The sequence below is a fragment of the Lotus japonicus genome, chromosome 3 (genome assembly GCF_012489685.1).
Source record: "Lotus japonicus ecotype B-129 chromosome 3, LjGifu_v1.2".
Classification (NCBI taxonomy): domain Eukaryota; kingdom Viridiplantae; phylum Streptophyta; class Magnoliopsida; order Fabales; family Fabaceae; genus Lotus; species Lotus japonicus.
In genome coordinates, this window is record NC_080043.1 from 82,613,029 (window position 1) to 82,630,522 (window position 17,494).

Genomic DNA, 17,494 nt, shown 5'->3' on the forward strand with positions numbered 1-17,494 from the left:
AAATTTCGCGATTCCGATTTTTCCTACTGATTCCAACGTATTTTAGACACGTTCCCGCTGAATCTTCTAATTCTTCAAAGAAATATCAGTATGATTTTTTGTTTTCGAGGCTTGTTTTTAATGTTTACCGGCTTAAAATGCACTTTATGGTTTTGACCTCGGATGCAGAAACTTCCTTCTGAAGAAAGATTTGGAACGTCGATTAGAGTGGGCATACGCGAATGAAATCTTTATTTGAAGCTCCGAATAGAAAAAATCTTTATCGTCCGTTGATTTTAGGTTTCTTGAACTATCAGTGATTTAGTTTCGGCAAACTTCCGAGAATTAGAATCGGACGTTCGTACATTCCAGGGTTTCGCATCGAAACGCTTGTTTATAGAAGAGAAGTTCTAACATTTCTCTGAAGATTTTTGAAATTAGTTTTCATCGTGTCTTTAAGTGTAAATTAGTCGTTTACTAACGTTTTCTTCTTCATAATACTAATCCAACCATTAAACGAAAGTCAAGTTCCTCTCACGCTTACACAAAATCCTATGCGTGAGCTGGAAATTATTTATTTATTTAATTCTAAAATTTTGGGTCTTACAAAATACTTGTGTGCTCTACTTCGTTCTCCTTAGCACCTAGTTCTTATCTTTAAGTTTTTCTAAACTTAAAAAGGGGAAACTTTTGTTTAAAAACTCTATTCAAACCCCCCCTTCTAGTGTTTTTCGCACCTTCAAGTTTTACTAATATATATGGATATTTAAATATATTTAAAGTGATTTTCTCAAATAATACACATGTGCAAGTTAATAGTAAAATATTAACCTATGGAGCCGCTCAAAGTTTTTATAAGTATGTTTTCTAATGTAGTTATTGACAAATAATATTATTTCAATAATTTTAGTAATTAATATAGGTCAAAACTGTCAACATGGGAGCCACTATCCACACCAGATTCTCCATGCATGTGCGCCCGTGGAGACCCAATCTATCATTTATAAATTCAGTTTTTCTCATTACTTTTAGGTAACTTGTAATTTTCTGAACAAAACATAGAAGTTTAGATTCTTGGAGCTTGCAGGAGGCTTCTTGGCACTTTTGTTTCAAGTTTCTATTCTTTTTATTTTGCATTATGAATTTCCTAGCTATACTTGACTAGTTTATCTTTGCAACCTTAGTTCTGAATATAGTTTGAACTTATGAGTTTCTTATATGAATTAAGTTTTCTTCCTATATATCATTTCCATGTTTCAATATTCTCTTGTATGCGCATGCAAATGTTTGGCTTTTTTTCTTGCACAACGGTAGTTGGTAAGGATCAAGGGACTTGAGATCAGATTTATTTATTTGCTACCATCTGGGATTTTCTTGCACAACTTCAATTGAATTCACTAAGTATGATAAGCGCATAATTGATGCACTTTATGTGAGTCTTTCTAAGCTTCATTATATATATCTTTGTGCTTAATTCTTATGTCTTAGTCATGTTTTAACTATTAGTGCTTATTTGGATTATTCATAGAAATGTGCTTAATTCTACACTTTTAGTTTCTGTGATTGCTTTTCTATAACAGGTTGAATCTGGAGTTAGAGTAATCCGAATGAGGCCTGTAATATGTCGTTGGAAAGATAACTGGACACCTTACAACTTTCATGTTCATCTCAATTCAAGAATCAGCCTCTAACTCGGTTATAATTCCCTTACAAAGTTGCTGCGGCTAATCTGCGAGTTTGGAATAGGCTGCACTAAAATAATCATATATTGGGCTACAGAACTCCGAATTAGGATCCGCTTGAAGGCCTATGAAGCTGACTTAAAGTGCTACAACTCTAATGTTTACCTCAATTGAAGAATCGGCCTTATTCTAGGTCCCGCGAACACCTTAGTCTTCAACAACTCACTCCTCTCTTGGGCTCGATTTTGTGAAGATTTAGAGAAGATTTAAGAAAGATTTAGATAACAAATATTGTTACTTGATTGACAAGTTTATCTATTAGTATAAATAGGCTAGTTGAGGCTCTTGTTACCTGAACGTCATCTCTCCCTCTTTTCTAGTATGAGTTACTAAACTCCTTAATTAGTCTTAGGATTTTGAATATTCTTGTGTTTGCAAACCTGAGGTTCCGTTCTTAATATATTTCATCTTTTTATTCAAGCTGATTTATGTTCTTCAATTATGGCTTTCAATATTATTTTGGATTCAAGTAATATTGTGTTTTAATTGTTATTATCCAAGCAAGTTGAGTCAGTTAGAGGATTCTTTAACTGATGATGAGACGATGAAGCGATCGTGAATTCGTTCTCTAAGAACGTAGATCTCTAACGTCGATCGGTTGTTAGCTTTGAGGATTCCGTGAGCATAGATAGTTCTTGTACTTTGAAGCGGCGATCGCCGAGCTTCTTAACTTGAACGAATCATATTCTGAACGATTGTTAAGTGGAGAATCAGGGCTTCATCTCACGATTGTAAGGTTGGATTCAACTCAGAGGCTTGTTGAAAGGTTGAATTAATCTTTTATGATCAATGAAGGTTTGTTGCACTTGAATGTTATAATTCGAGGGCTAACACTTTCTTTTATCTGAATTAAATATCTTTAAATCTTGGTTGTTTTCAAATAAATCAAACCCCGCTTTTTATTTGCTTTTGTTTTACTCTATTATCAATTAATACTTCATCAAGTCCTTGTGAGAACGATCATGGTGTTCATTACCTTGTACTACACTTAAAAAGAAAAATACTTTGACACGCATCTCGACAGTGCGTTCGTCAATGTAAGACCCAAGATTTAAGAATTAAATAAATAATTAATTTCCAACTCACGCATAGGATTATGTGTAAGCGTGAGAGGAACTTGACTTGTGTTTGATGGTTGGATTAGTATTATGAAGCAGAAAATTTAGGAAACGACATAGAATATTACTAAATTCGTTATAGGTTATAGCACAAGCTTATTCACTTCCGCCTTAGGGCGAAAACGTTAGTAAAGGGCTAATTTGCTCTTAAAGCACTGTAGAAACGATATTCAAAAATATTTAGAGGAATATAAGAATTTCTCTTATTCCTTTCCACGACAAGTGTTTCGACACGAAACCCTGGAATGTACGAATGGTCGTTTTCGATTCTCGGAAGTTTGCCGAAACTGAATCCCTGATAGCTCAAGAACCTTAAAGTAAACTGTTGATGAAGACTTTTTCTATTCGGAGCTTCAAACGAAGATTCCACACACGTATACCTATTTCTTTCGATGTTTCCAATCTTTCTTCAGAAGGAAGTTTTCTAATCCGACATCAACTGCAAAAAGTAACTTTTTGGGTTAAATCGATTAACACCGTTAGTGAATCGTTTGCTCAAATTCTGAGAAACCTGTTTCGAGTTCTGAAATTCTGTCGCTGGATTCTATCTTATAATTCACAGAGGAATGTGCAGGAAAAATCGGAATCGCGAAATATTCATTTTCCCGCGTTTTCCATTTTCTATAAATAGCTTGAAAAATCAAAAAAAAAAAAAATAACATCACCACCAACACACACGCACGGTCGGGAGCTTGAGGAGGAAGGAGGGGAGAATTGATTTTCGCTGATTCTTGTCTGATCGTCGCTCTGTTCGTTGCTACGCGTAGGCCTCGAGGTACTGATGCTTTTCCTTGTGGTTCAACAATATTTATATTACTTCGATCAATCCGTACAATTTCGAAATTGCTATCAGCCTTTTTCCCATCGAAGCCCCCTCTTAGTTGCAATCCCATACAACTATGCATGACCCGACCCGACAATCCACACTCAAAGTTGCGTCTACATTCACCTTATACACCTCTTCCGAATGGGGTTTCCAAGCTTCCGCAACGACCACGTTAGAGCCATCATCATTTCCTACCGACGTATGTAAGTCAATAATCTGAACCTTATTCGCTAATTTCTAGACCTTCGAATCAGGAACTACTACTCCACGAAAACCCATACATTTCTCCTGCTTCAATATTTTCCATAAAACATTCATCACCAAAGTGTTGTGCATCATCGACCATGGAGAAGAGATCCATGAGCCATGCGTTGAGAAAGAAGAATATGCCCGCAAGTGGAAATAAAGCATAGAGCCAAACCATACCTCAATCGCAGAGAGTCACTCCACCAGGGAGTGCAAAATTGGTTCCTCCTCCTCTCTGCACATTACATCAAGAGTTATCCCTCTTCCACGCAACTTCAGCCGAACAGGGAGAATACCTTTCCAGGCATTCCATGTTAAATTCTTGCACTTTGGAGCAGCTTTAGCATTTTAACTTTTTTTCCATAAAGGGTTGTGTACACCAACTCCCGTGACGAAGATGCAGTCTTGCTCCCTTCCTGCATGGAAAGCCTATTGTAACCTCAACGCACCAAATATTCACTATCAATATTATCATACAAAATCAAAGCATCATTTGTAAAAGACATGCATAAAGGAATGTTGACAATGAGATTGACCTCATGTTTGTTGAAATTCATGAAAATTAGGTCTCGGTTTCCACTCATGAGTGTCACGGTGAATGTAACGCCCCAATTTCTAAAACCGGGGATCACATTAATAACCCAACAAATATGGGGACTAACTCGGTTTTTTTTTCCCAAAAGAGGTGATAAATTTTGAAACCCAAAAGGCTCATCATCACCCAAGCAATGGCCTGAGAAGTTCCCAGGTAAGTTGGTCGGGCACAATGCCTCATTGAAAGCCATTCTTTCCTTAGACAGAACAACCCATGTTCTTACCTGAACTCAAATGAGGTTTTTGATAACATTTTCAAAACGATTCAATTATCCTTTCAAGTTCAAAATCAATTCGATTAATCCATTTTAATCAACTTTTTAAAAAACTTGAATCAATTTATCATTTGGTTCTCAAAACTCGGTTGAGGAAAATATCATCTAGTAGATTTTATTATTTTGGAAATATTGATGCTATAGATGAGATTTTGTTTAATTTTTTTATAAAATTTTGTCAAGATGTTTATTTTGAAAAATTATTTGAAATTGATTTTGTGGGGAACATGAAATCATACAAAAGTGTTAGTTTGTGCGTCAGTTACGACTTAAAATTTTGGGTCATGACATAACAGTTTCATTTTGAGTAACTTGTGCCATAATTTTAACAAACATCACAAATATGTTGATGCCTGGACCTTGTATAGTTTTGCTAACGTACATAAAATTCCCATCCAAAATTGTCGATTTTTCAAGGTTTATTCCTTAATTTTTAGTGTTGTTTGACTATGACAAGTTATGTTTACGGAAGGATCTATTTTTCTTTCGACCGACATCATTTTCCTTTCATTATAAAAGGCAAAAAAAAAATTATTCCCCTAAAGTTTGATTCATGTGCAATTTAGTCCCTAATGTCTTAAAAAGTGTACTAAGCTCCTTAAACTTTGAAAAATGTGCAAACTAATCATTCCATTAATATTTTTTGACAATTACCCATGTTCAATTCTTAAAAAACCTTTGTCACTCATGGTCATTTCTCATTCTTTTGGTTTTTTTTTTATCTGGACCTCCCTCACCCAACCTATATGTCCTCTAACTCTTACCACTTGAGCTATCATTCGGAAACATGACAATTTCTCATTAATTTCTCTTTATTTTATTCATACATTTTTTATATTATATATTATTTATTTTCTATTAAAATGATTTATTTTATTATCTAATAATATTATTTCTATGTCGCTTAATTTTATACACTTTCACTTTACATATTAAATATTTTTTCTTTTTTTTGTTCTTGAATTTAATTATAGAGTTAATTTTTAACACTCCAAACATTAGCAATTCTCAATAAAAATGATTTTTCTATTAGTAAGGTTTTTAACTTTTCTTTTATAGTGTGATTATGAGTGTCTAATACGTTTTATGCTAAACTATAGTCGTAGTCTACTTCGGTATTTTGTAGGTCTTGATTAAGGTATTCCCAAATCCGATAGGTGTGAGACCATTTTTTCACCCCACAATAGAGATGTTTAGAACCGACCCAATCTAATAAAAACCAAAATGCCGATAAAAAAACTAAAATCCAATCACTCCAAATGGATCCAAATTTGAGAAATTCAATTTTTTAATTGGATTATTTTAGATTTCAAATTTGATTTTTCAAAACTGAATGTCTGCAAATATATATAATCTTATTTGTACATATATCATATCATTCATACTAACATATTCACTCCTAATATGTTTATATAATTATTATACGAGGTACTTATTTACGAAGACATATTTGGGTACTTAAGTGATAGTTTGAAAAATATGTATCAAAGTACTGAGCTAAGAATGGTGAATGTAGTTATTTGTTGGAGACTTTTGGTGATTGTATTTACCCTTTTTTTATTTCAAACTCCCATTTTTTAGACTTGTAAAGTGATGTTATATGATTTAAATTAATTTATATTTCTGCATTGATTTTAATATTTAAAGTGTCTTTGAAAATCAAAATCCAATCCAATAAAAATTAAAAAAACTAATTGGATGATGAAATGACAAAGTTGAACCCCACGGCTAGCTCACTAAAAAAAAAGAAAAATTGCATGAAATAGGGGAAAAAATTATAGGAGAGAAGGCCAAGAGGGACAATGTTAGTTTAGGAATTGAACATAGGTAATTAACAAAAATATTAATGGAAGAATTATTTTGCACATTTTATAGAGTTCAAGAGACTAAATACAAATTTTTAAACATAAAAAATCAAGTTGTACATTACACAAACTTCATGGAGCTATTTTTTTTCTTTTATTTAGACATTTAAGGCCCATTTTAACAAGGAACATTTAACTTTTTACGTCTAAGATTTTAGTGAATTTCAAAACTTCAAAACGAAAGAAGAAGAACCACCCAACAAGCACAAGGTGCTCCAGCAGTCTTCCGCAAGAAACACCTGTAAAATGAATATTAGTTCATGCTAATAAAATGAATATATCAACATAAAAGTGTTAAAATTATATTTTTATTTATTATCACTTTATATATTTTGATAATTTTCATATAAAACCGGTGCTATGCACACTGTACTAGTAGTATTACACACAACCTAAAAGGTCATCATAAATAGATAATTGAGTTTCTTGAACATAGTCTAGAATTCAATTTTCGATAATGTGCATGTGGGAGGATTCACTGATTTACCTGTCCTTAATGTGATATTTGAGTCTTGGTAAGATTAGTTTCATTATTGTCGTCGCCATTTGTAAATTACTTGTTTCAAAAATACATAGAGAGCTTTACTCCGAGTCCCACATCCGTGATATTCGACTCAGCTCCGGCAGAACAACAGTCCTAAGATCAGGCCTGTCACGTCGTCTCAACTCACAACACTTCAACCCCAACTTAGCAAACTCCATAGCCTCTTCCACTGGCCAATCCACCGTCGGATCAAGAATCTCTCTGAAACTCCCATCCTCAATCGCTTCCTCCACCAAATGCGACAAACCCATTGGAGCCTTCGCTGTGATAATCTGCAACAGCACCACACCAAACGAATATATATCTGATTTCACACCCAACAACCCCGTTTTCTGATACTCCGGGTCGATGTAGCAAAACGTTCCGGCGGCACCGGTCATGCGATACTGGGTGGTTTTGTTGGCGACGGAAGGCGGGACGAGTCTTGCTAAGCCCACGTCGCTAATCTTGCTCACGTAGTTTCTGTCTAGGAGAATGTTTGCGGGTTTCAGGTCACGGTGAACTAGTGGCTCTGGCTTTCTCTGGTGGAGGAAGAGAAGGCCTGCAGCGATCTCTGTTGCTATCTTGAAACGAGTTTTACTTGGAATTGGTGGAGTGTTGTCTTTCTGGAACAGACGATCTTCTAAGCTCCCGTTTTCCATGTACTCGTACACCAGGCACCCGAACTCCGGGCACGCGCCGAGGAGGAGAACCATGCTTGGATGTCTTATGGTGCTCAACACAAGAACCTGCATTTGATTGGAACCATAGTTAGCATTATAGAAGAGAAATGAGACTCTTCGACTTCTCTTTCACTATAATCAATTATGATACTTAGAAGCTACTCAAATAAGTTTCTTTTTGGAATTGATTTTGACTTTATAATCGTTGTTTTCAAAATTGCAGATGTGTTTTTCACTTGTCGTATACTCATCATTTGTGTATTGAATTCTTTTATACCAACCACCAATTGCTTGTTATGATGAACTATAGGCATATGGAACAAGTAGCATAATGTTCTCTCTATCTCTCTCTATATATATACATACATATATATATATATTTATATTTATTGAGATTATTAGAACAAAATGAAAGTGCAAAACTGGTTAGTCACACTCCTATTGAACTGTGGTTGAAGATGACTCTCTATCAAGTGATTGGATGAAAATCTTTTGTCACTTTTCCTGTCACATTTTCCTGTCCCGCCAATTTTGACATGTCACATGAAAAATTGTTTTAGTGGGACAGGAAACTGGAATAGGAAATGAGGTGAGACGAGAATCTATCACAAATTAGCTTCTGTGTTTTGTCAGTAAATATTTGATCCAACATCATTTTAAAAATAAAAGTCAAGCTCTAAATTGTTGAGCTTAATATTCATGCTTCTCATTTCTGCCAAAAGAAAAAAAATCATAGTTACCTCTTGTTGAAATTGCCTCTCTCCATGAGCTAAGTCTGGTCTCACAACCTTAATGGCTACAACAGTGTGATCAAGCGTTGCTCTGAAAACTGGTCCATATCCCCCTTCACCAATTTTGAGATCATTGTCGAAGCCATTAGTTGCTGATTCAATTTCTTTAATATTGTATCTTCTATATGCAAGACTATTACATATGGCTTCTTGCAGTACTTTCATCCTCTCTTCTTCCTCACGTCTGGCTATTATTTCCGCTTGCTTTCTCTTTTCTATTTCCAATTGTGCCAGGCGCTGCGACACCTCTGCCGACTCCAAAGCCGCCTTGGCTTTCTGCCTCTCTACCTCTGCTAGAGTCAATGCAGCCTCTTCAGCAAGCTTAGCTTTTTCTACATTGCGTCCTTTAGCTTGCTTAAATTTTTCAAGCTCCTTCGCCTAAATAACAATCGAAAAGTATTAAAACAAGAAAATAAACATTTCAAGACATTTTTTCTCTCCAAACATACCATCATAGCTGTCTTTTTTGTGTCGTCTTTTTCAGATTATAAAAGTAAAGGTGTTGAATCAAGCAGAGTTTTATAGCATGACATTACCTTCAGTTTAGCTAAAGCTGCTTCTTTGCAAGCTAAACCATACTGCTGAGTTGTTTTCTTCAGTTCTAGTTTTAATTTCTTCATTTCTGCCTCCAAGCTTATCTGTAAGATAACTCAAGCAAAAGGGGACAAAATTAACTATTCAATTAAGAAGACTAAAAAAATGTTTTCTACAAGATATGCTTGAAAACTTTCAACTCAATTATGGAAATATACACAAACTTAACATCATCAATTATTGATGAACTTGTTTAAGCATACTTCATTGTTGTTATGATTCTAAAATGCATATGCAAGCTTGTGCTTTTTCAAAATGCCAAATTATGTGAAAAATAAAATGCCATGTCTTTTTTTCAAGTAATAAAGTACATCACTTACTAGGGGTTTTGAAGAAGGGATGCAGTTAGAGGTGTCTTTGTTTGCAACTATTTCATATGAAGTGTCAGTCAAATGAAGGCTAAATTTTCCTGAACTGTCACTACTGTTGGAAGGAGAGCTCCGATTTGAGGAGTTTAATGATGAGGAGTTTCCTGCTGATAGTATTGGACCTCTTGGTGAATTGGTATCTTCATGGGACTTACTTGATGTTGTTAGTATAACATCTTTTATTTCGCGTAAAGATTCCAAAACATTGTGTGAGTCTTGCCCGGTAGCGTCTTTGAATGTTCTTCTGCACGACATAAGCCCTTTTTATCATTAATGCTTAATTAAGTTATTCACCTAAACGCACCCAAGCCGTTCTAAGGATTTGATAGCGCGTCATGGTCCTATCCCTCTTTATATGTGGGGCAGAGTATGTTGATCAGTTTGATGGGTGCCATATGATCTAAATTGACTTGAATCTTTTATACATATAAGCACCATAATTTATACACTATTATTTTGTTCTTCAACAATGGATGGGAAACTTATAGGAGTCATAAATGTCCCTAAAAAATGTTGTACTTATGATCTAAGCAATATAAGTCTTGCACATACCTGTTTATAGCTTCAGAATCCGGATCATCGGCAAGAAACTTGTTTGGATGAACCATTGGAGTGTTTTCCAAGAGCGTGACTATGTCTCTTAGAGATTTTGTGTGTGTGGTGTTAATATTCTGAGGATGGGCATTGTGATTGTGAGGATGACCTGTTGGTCTCACATTTTGTACTTTTCCTTTTGATATAACATGTAATGTGCATGACATAGGCAAAGATTTTGCTAAGCTGCTTGCCACATCTGCATCTTTAAATCTCCTGTAGATGAAAATGAGATCATGGGTTAAAAAGTGAAAGATGTGCTCAAGAACTCCAATCTCTGCTAATCTCAACAAAAAGAAATGGAAACTGTTAATTGCTCATTTTTATATATGCCTTAGGCACATGTGTTGCGGCATCTCACAAGATTAGAGTTATAACTAAATAAGTTCTTATAAAGGGTAAACTAATGCACACCCTTGAACTAGCTTTCAGGTGAAGTTAATCTAACCCAAAATTTGAAAATATCGAGAAATATTGACACTGCAAGCGTATATCATTTGAATATACTCGAGAACCTTAATAGAGCACTCCAATTGGAAGCATGAGCACCAACAACAACATCGGTGATACAGTTTTGAATGACATATTCAGTAAGGGCGCCCGGAACATCAATGTCATCCAGGACCAACTCCTTTGCTTCAATCTGAAATGATCAAAATCAACAAGCATAAAATATAACAAGATTTTTCTTGGAAAATTTTATCTTTTTCATCAAGTATCCTTTCAATCCAGGCACAAATGTGGGAGCTGATATAAAAGCTATTGAAATTCATTACTCACCCCTTTTCGAGCACAGAATCCTCGGAAGGGAAGAAAGAGCTGGTGCAATTCTTCCATAGTTGGGGGACGACCATGTTTAAGGACATGATCAGCATCATCTGCACAACCATATTCAAAAAGCCATAATGCATTTACATATCATGTCTTAAAGGAAGGTTATAGCAATTTCATAATAACATGTTATGTTTGGATTAACTTCTCATTTTTCAGAATCAATTCTAGGGTTGAGAAGATACTCACACGCTTCTCCCTATAATTGGTCTTGACTACACAATCAATTATAGAAGGTTTTCCAAACATTGTGTAAGTATTCACCAAAGGAAAAATCATAGGTGGAACTATTAAGAGACATGTGAATTTACATAGCTCATCATACCATGCTAAGAGAAGGGTACCTACGAGGATAGATGGACTTGGTACGGACATGAATGAGGGTGCAAGAGGAGTTTTTGTTGAGAAGGTGTTCCACTGCCCATTTGACGGCGTGTGGGCTGTTCCGGCCGGCACTTATGGCAATGATGGTGGGCCCCGGTCCCTCCGGCATTGGTCTCTGCATGGAGACCGGTGGCGGTGAATGAATGGGAGTGGTGGAGAAATACAAGGTTCTGGTAGACTCCAGAGCAATGAGGTTGGTGATTAACCTCGTTTGTGAGGTTCTTCTTAGTTATATATTGACAATGACAATACCAGTAGCAATAATACCAGAATTTGGCCAACAAACTAAGATGACGTCGTTCATATGTGCCTCTCCCCTTTGAGTTGGCTGCAACCATTAGATGGATTTCTAGAACCGTTGCATCATCATATGTTTCTACCGAACTTCAATGTAAAAACGTTGAAATTAATTTGTTTTGTTAACAGTCAACCACACTATCTGTGAAATCTTAAAGGAAGAAACAATCACATTCTGTTGTCACAAACTGTTCTAACAAAATTTACACATACAAAACTTCAACAAAACACCGCTTTAAGGATCCTCTTTATATAGGATATTCCCTACGAGGCTACGACGCTATTACAGCATGGTAAGTTTTTTTTTTTTTACGTCACCATGGTAAAGTTGGACTTTGATAAAGCGAGACATTTTTTAAGGCTATTACTATTATGTGTAAAAAATTAATTTAAATTGAAATAAAAAGTAATATAATTACTTTAGACTTTAGAGTATGTGACGACTAATCATTGAACGTATGTTACAATGACAGTGCTTCAAAATCATTTTTTTTTTGAGTTATTCGTTGAAAAACAGTATCAAAAAAAAAAAGACAACTTATATATTAAAAATTCTTTATATATACATAATTATTATTTGTCATGTTATAAAGCGAATTTTAAATTAAAATAATAAATTATATAACTTTGATGTGACATGAAATAATTAAATGTTATTTTTCGATGTAACAAAAAAAAAGAAATAATTAAATGTTTGTATAGAGATATTTTACACCTTGCATAAAATCAAACTCTTACTTTGATAGACGGTGGACCTTATACTCATGTAGAACTAAAACATTAATTTTATCGTAAATTTTGTGGTACCCATAATTATTTTTGAGCGTAATACCCACATTAAGTTATTTAATAGATTATTACGTACTATGTTGTTCAACTTAAATTTTACATTTTTAAATTTTATTTTACTTTTGAATTAATTTCATTCCAAAAAATTCACTTTTTAATGAAAAATAGACGATAACTTTTAACGAATATATAAGTTTTTACAACTAATTTAACTCATTTTGGGTACCACGCCTTGAATTGACTCAAGGTACCACAGCAAACACCTAATTTTATATATGGTGTACTAAATTATTCTGAGCATTGATTTTTTTACATATGAAAGATAAATTGCATGTTCTAGCGATCAATACCTGGACCTCCCCCACTCAATTCATATGTCTCCTAACTCTTAAGTTATTATAGGTCGTTCAACTATGATTAACAATGATTAATAGTGTCTCGAAATATAACTCAAGTGATAAGAGTTGACTAACTGTCTTTAGCGCATCTCCACTCAAAAAATGAATTGTTAGTTGAGTTGCTTAAACATTATTCTAGTAGGTCTAAGCTGCCAGCCACATATGATTTAAGCAACTCATAAGTAACTTATGCATATTTCACTCTAACCACAATTTCTTATTTAACGCTTGATTGAGTCAAACAATATCTCATATATTTTTATTATTTTAAGAACTATTTAAAAATAATAAGAACGATCATATCATATCATGTTAGATTTCAAAACATTGCTTGTGAACCACAATGGTTCACTAACCGCATTAGTTGTTGAAACAGGAGAGAGAAAAGCGAGAGTTTCCTTCCGTACGTTTACCCTTCCCTTCACTCCACTGCACTGTCGTTATTTGTTCAGTTGCCACTTCCCTTTTATCATCAAAAGTCCATGGTCGCCGCCATGTAGAACAGAACCGCTTCCTCAAGCTTCTTCTTCTTCAGATACTCATTCTGCTTCTTTTGCCATTTTTTTCTTTGCTTTGAATTCACAGGTAACTAACTCTTCACACCTTCAAATCAATCTTCTTCTTGTCGTTATATTAGAAGTTAGGTTTGAAGAAAACCATTTGTTGCAGAATGGGTCTCGCTACTTTTGAACATTTTGGCATTTTCTTGAAAAAGTTCTCAATTTGTGTTTTTATTGATTGCTTTTAGGTGAAAGAATTAAATTTTTATTTAAATTGTATATAGCTCATATGAGCTAATAACTTTAGTTTGAGATTGTGCTGGTTTTTGTGTGGTTCTCTTCTCTTTATTCTTAGATTGTGTGCTAAGTTTGTGCATGTATTGATATTGTGCTTGACTTGTATGTTGTAACTTTGGTGCTATTTTTGTAAAGAAATCCCCTTATTTTAGCTTATAGAATTTCAGTAATAACTAATAAAAGCAGGTATATAGCTTGAAATACCATACAATCAATATAGGGGATTGACTTCTGTGATTATTTTCTTTGTCTACCTTACTAGTGATGCATCCTTCAGCTTGCAGAACTTGTACAAGGTAGCAAAGATAATATGTTTAGCATTCATTACTCGGCAGGTTTTCATGGTAGATTATGTTGAGTGCCAATTGGAGTAACAGTACATACTACATAGTTCTGTTTCTGGATTGGGTTTTCTTTTCACAATAGATGACTTATTAGGAGTTCTGATGTTGACTTAGATGTTTTTTGTTGGTTTGCGGTGGTTATTAACATATCTATTCTCAATTTGACACTTCCACCCGCTGTGAACTAAGCTTTAGACCTCTAAGGAAACATCTATCTTCAATTTGGAGATGGTTTACCTTTCAGATGTGAAGCTGGCTTAACCTTGGACTGAAAATTCTTGGTTAAAAGCTGTCGCTTAGAACCCAGTTTTGTGAAATTCAGCGTTGAGATTTGAGAGTTCTTTATTAGGATTTAGGAGGCTGCCTTTTGTCCGAGGGTAATTTTTAGTGAAATGCAGGAATTCCATATCATTTTGTTTTGAGTTGTCATATGAAGAGTGCAATTTGTCTAGGTTTGTAGGATACTTATGTACACTGTTTGAAATGGCCTCTTATATCAGTAGCTTCAGATGGATAGCTTTGAACTCTGAAAGTTTAGTGTATTATTATGCATGTAGTGATGATCTTGTAGACTTGTACGAAGATGCAATACCAGATGTATGGACATGATGCTAGCCTAGTGTTCATAAAAACATAATATAATGTATCTCATTATTATTATTAAATATTAGCTCTCTTTTCTCTGAGAGATGCTAGGAACATTCTTATTGGTTCAAATCCATGTGGGATCCACTAAAGCATGAGTCCCCCTCCCAATTTGGTGGGACTCACATGAATTTCAACCAATCAGAGAAAGTGTGTGTGTGAAAGAGAGTGTTAGAGTAAATATTGCTAACTATACTGTCTTATAAAGGCAGAAATTACTAGATTAGTGTCTTTGTTGTTATAACACATTTGTTGTAATAATGCATCAGAAACTATTGATAGGTTTCTAGTTATCTTGATTATGCTTCCCTTGATTGTTAGATGTTGAACTATTTAAGTGATACATGTCCTTTAAATCAATCGTCTGAAACGCATCTACATGTATCTCCTTACTGCTAGTGAAATAGGGTATGCAAATGTCCTTGGCATCCTGTGTTAACTTGTTGAGCTAGAAATGGTCTTTTGAATAACTGAACTGTGTCGAACTATGTAGTTTAGTTTAGCGATCATCTTCACCTTATAAGATTCTTCACTTTTAAAAGAAACAGTTGCTGTTAGGCCACATGAGTGTGTTTAGCCCTCTATTATTCTGGATGTGGTTAACTTTCTACTTCAATTTCAAATGTAGATCTTACCAAACTGTCGGGAGCCAATAATCATCTAGTAAAAAGCCCTTGCTGTCACTAACACTATTTTAGTTTCATATCTGGAAAATAGGCTGTAAATATTCTCTATATTCAATAATCGAGGCTCTATAGCCAAAGGTTTTCCTTTGCAGAAGCTTCTTGAATTGATGAATTTTTGTTGTGTCTGTCAGAAGGAATAGGGCAATAAAGCATTTTAGCCGCTTGCTAGTTGGCTATATATCTGCTGACTTAGTAGTCGGTACGTACTAAGTTTTTCAAATGGATAGGAAATTATAAACTTTTCAAATTTCTGAATTGCTTTTTCACTTGGTTATGATTCTGGTCATGGATTAACATAGGATATGCACACAGAAGATTGAAGGGAGTCGAAAAACCTTTCCCTCTTTTACAAAGAATTTATGACTAAGCAGTTAGCATGTAATAGACTGGGAAGTTATCGTTCTAGTGGGAGATTTATCATGGAATGAGATGTTGATACACTTCTTATTATGCTTTAATACTACATAATGAGTTATTCATCTGTTTGGATTAATTATCATGGTTCATGAACTTTAGCAGTTGGCTTCTACTTCTCAACTCAAGCATACCATTTTCTGGTATGCTAGCTAAATGACTAGTTAAAATGCTTTCCTTATTTTATTCTTTTCATTTCTGTTTTGGTTTCAACTTGCTTCCACCTCCTATGAAGATTGTGATAAAATTCATGCTTTGTTGCTAAGACCTTTTGTGAAGAAAAACATGCAAATATGCAAACTTGTATTTTATTTGTGTGACAGAAAGTGAACTGAAGTTGAGTCTAATATATATATAGGGCTCTAGATGGACACAGCTGACGAACGAAATGGCGAGTATGCTCCTATCAGGGATCTAGAGATCCCACAATTGGGAAAATTTGACAAGCCACTTCCATGTTTTGGTTGTGGAATTGGATGGTTCTCGTAAGTTACTTATTTGAACAGATTTTTCTATCTCAATTTCTTTAGCCTGCATAGTTTGATGTTTGCATCTTCTCTCCTTTCCTTTCTCTCTCGCCAGTTTTCTGCTTGGATTTGCGTTCCCACTGATGTGGTATTATGCTACAATTCTCTACTTTGGAAATTACTATCGCAAGGATCCAAGAGAGCGTGCTGGACTTGCTGCTTCTGCAATTGCTGTAAGTGCACACTTCATTATTATGCATTTCAGTGGTCAAAACTCAAAATTGCTACTTTGCAAGCATCCTGTTTGTTATATTATGTTGTTTCATTTGCCAGTGTTAATTTTTTTTTATGTTCTCATAGAAGTTGCTGCTCTTTTTTGTTGGTGTTGCAGGCTCTTATTTGCACAATTGCAGTGATGATAACAATATTTGTTATCATCTTGTAATTTTACTTACAGCTAACTTCTATATAGTCAATTAGTAAAAGGGGGAGAAATTCTAACATCACATGATGAAAGCAAGGCATCATGCACGGCAGAACAAGTTCTTATGCTTTGACCACCAGGAAAAATAGAGAGCAAAGCTGTGAAGTTATATAGTTCGAGTATGTGGGGGCATTCAGCTGCTTCTGTTCCCCTATTGCAGTTGTGTATACGACACACAAGGATGGTGTAAACTCAAATTTTATCCACGGTTGTCACTTCCATTAGCTTATTTTGGTATCATGTATCTTGGGACTGGTAATTAGAAAAAGAAAAAGAAAAAAAATATGAAAGCTCCATTGTTTTTTTTTGAAGTTTCAATCCTGGCCATATTAAAAGTAGACAATATTAGACTGGTGGGCAAAATTCTTCGCTCAAGTATATTTATAAACTTAATTTTTGTTGATGTAAATGAATTTATTGTGTTTTTTTGGTGCATAGGAAAATGAATTTATTATTTTAATAGATAATTTATCTTTAGGAAAAATTATTATATACAATTTCTTATTTCTTGTACGCCCTTTTGATTGAAGCTACGGCCATTGATTTTGACCGAAGCAATTGTTTCCACAGCTGTCTCTTGCAATATTTTTCTCACTTAATGTTCCATCATTCACTAGTCGGATTCACTTGATTGCTATCATAATTCTAATCTGAGTGTAGAAACCCTCAAATGTTTCCTCAAGAATTTAGCTCATGAATATCAATCTTTCGATCTACGGTTCAACAAATCATTTTAACCACTGTCCTGTAACACAATTGA

The 17,494-nt window shown here is 34.6% G+C and overlaps 2 protein-coding genes across 4 annotated transcripts; one reads left to right on the forward strand and one right to left on the reverse strand.

The window, feature by feature from the left end:
• Nucleotides 1-7,127: 7,127 nt before the first annotated feature.
• On the reverse strand, nt 7,128-11,653 carry LOC130742819 (U-box domain-containing protein 51-like). The gene is made up of 9 exons (XM_057594921.1): nt 11,378-11,653; nt 10,979-11,076; nt 10,714-10,841; nt 10,305-10,414; nt 10,157-10,250; nt 9,557-9,848; nt 9,179-9,280; nt 8,592-9,020; nt 7,128-7,917 (listed from the first exon to the last, which is right to left on the reverse strand). The coding sequence occupies exons 1-9, from the start codon at nt 11,532-11,534 to the stop codon at nt 7,228-7,230; spliced, it is 2,100 nt and encodes a 699-aa protein (XP_057450904.1). The 5' UTR covers nt 11,535-11,653; the 3' UTR covers nt 7,128-7,227.
• Nucleotides 11,654-13,230: 1,577 nt separating this feature from the next.
• On the forward strand, nt 13,231-17,158 carry LOC130746498 (60S ribosomal protein L18a-like protein). Of its 3 annotated transcripts, none has more exons than XM_057599137.1 (4): nt 13,231-13,482; nt 16,142-16,268; nt 16,366-16,483; nt 16,642-17,158. In XM_057599137.1, exons 2-4 carry the CDS (start codon nt 16,150-16,152, stop codon nt 16,693-16,695), a joined length of 291 nt encoding a protein of 96 aa, XP_057455120.1. In that variant the 5' UTR covers nt 13,231-13,482; nt 16,142-16,149; the 3' UTR covers nt 16,696-17,158. The 3 variants fall into 3 exon arrangements, with proteins under 3 accessions (XP_057455120.1, XP_057455121.1, XP_057455122.1); XM_057599138.1 differs by lacking the exon at nt 13,231-13,482 and adding an exon at nt 13,702-15,568; XM_057599139.1 differs by lacking the exon at nt 13,231-13,482 and adding an exon at nt 15,589-15,926.
• Nucleotides 17,159-17,494: the final 336 nt, after the last annotated feature.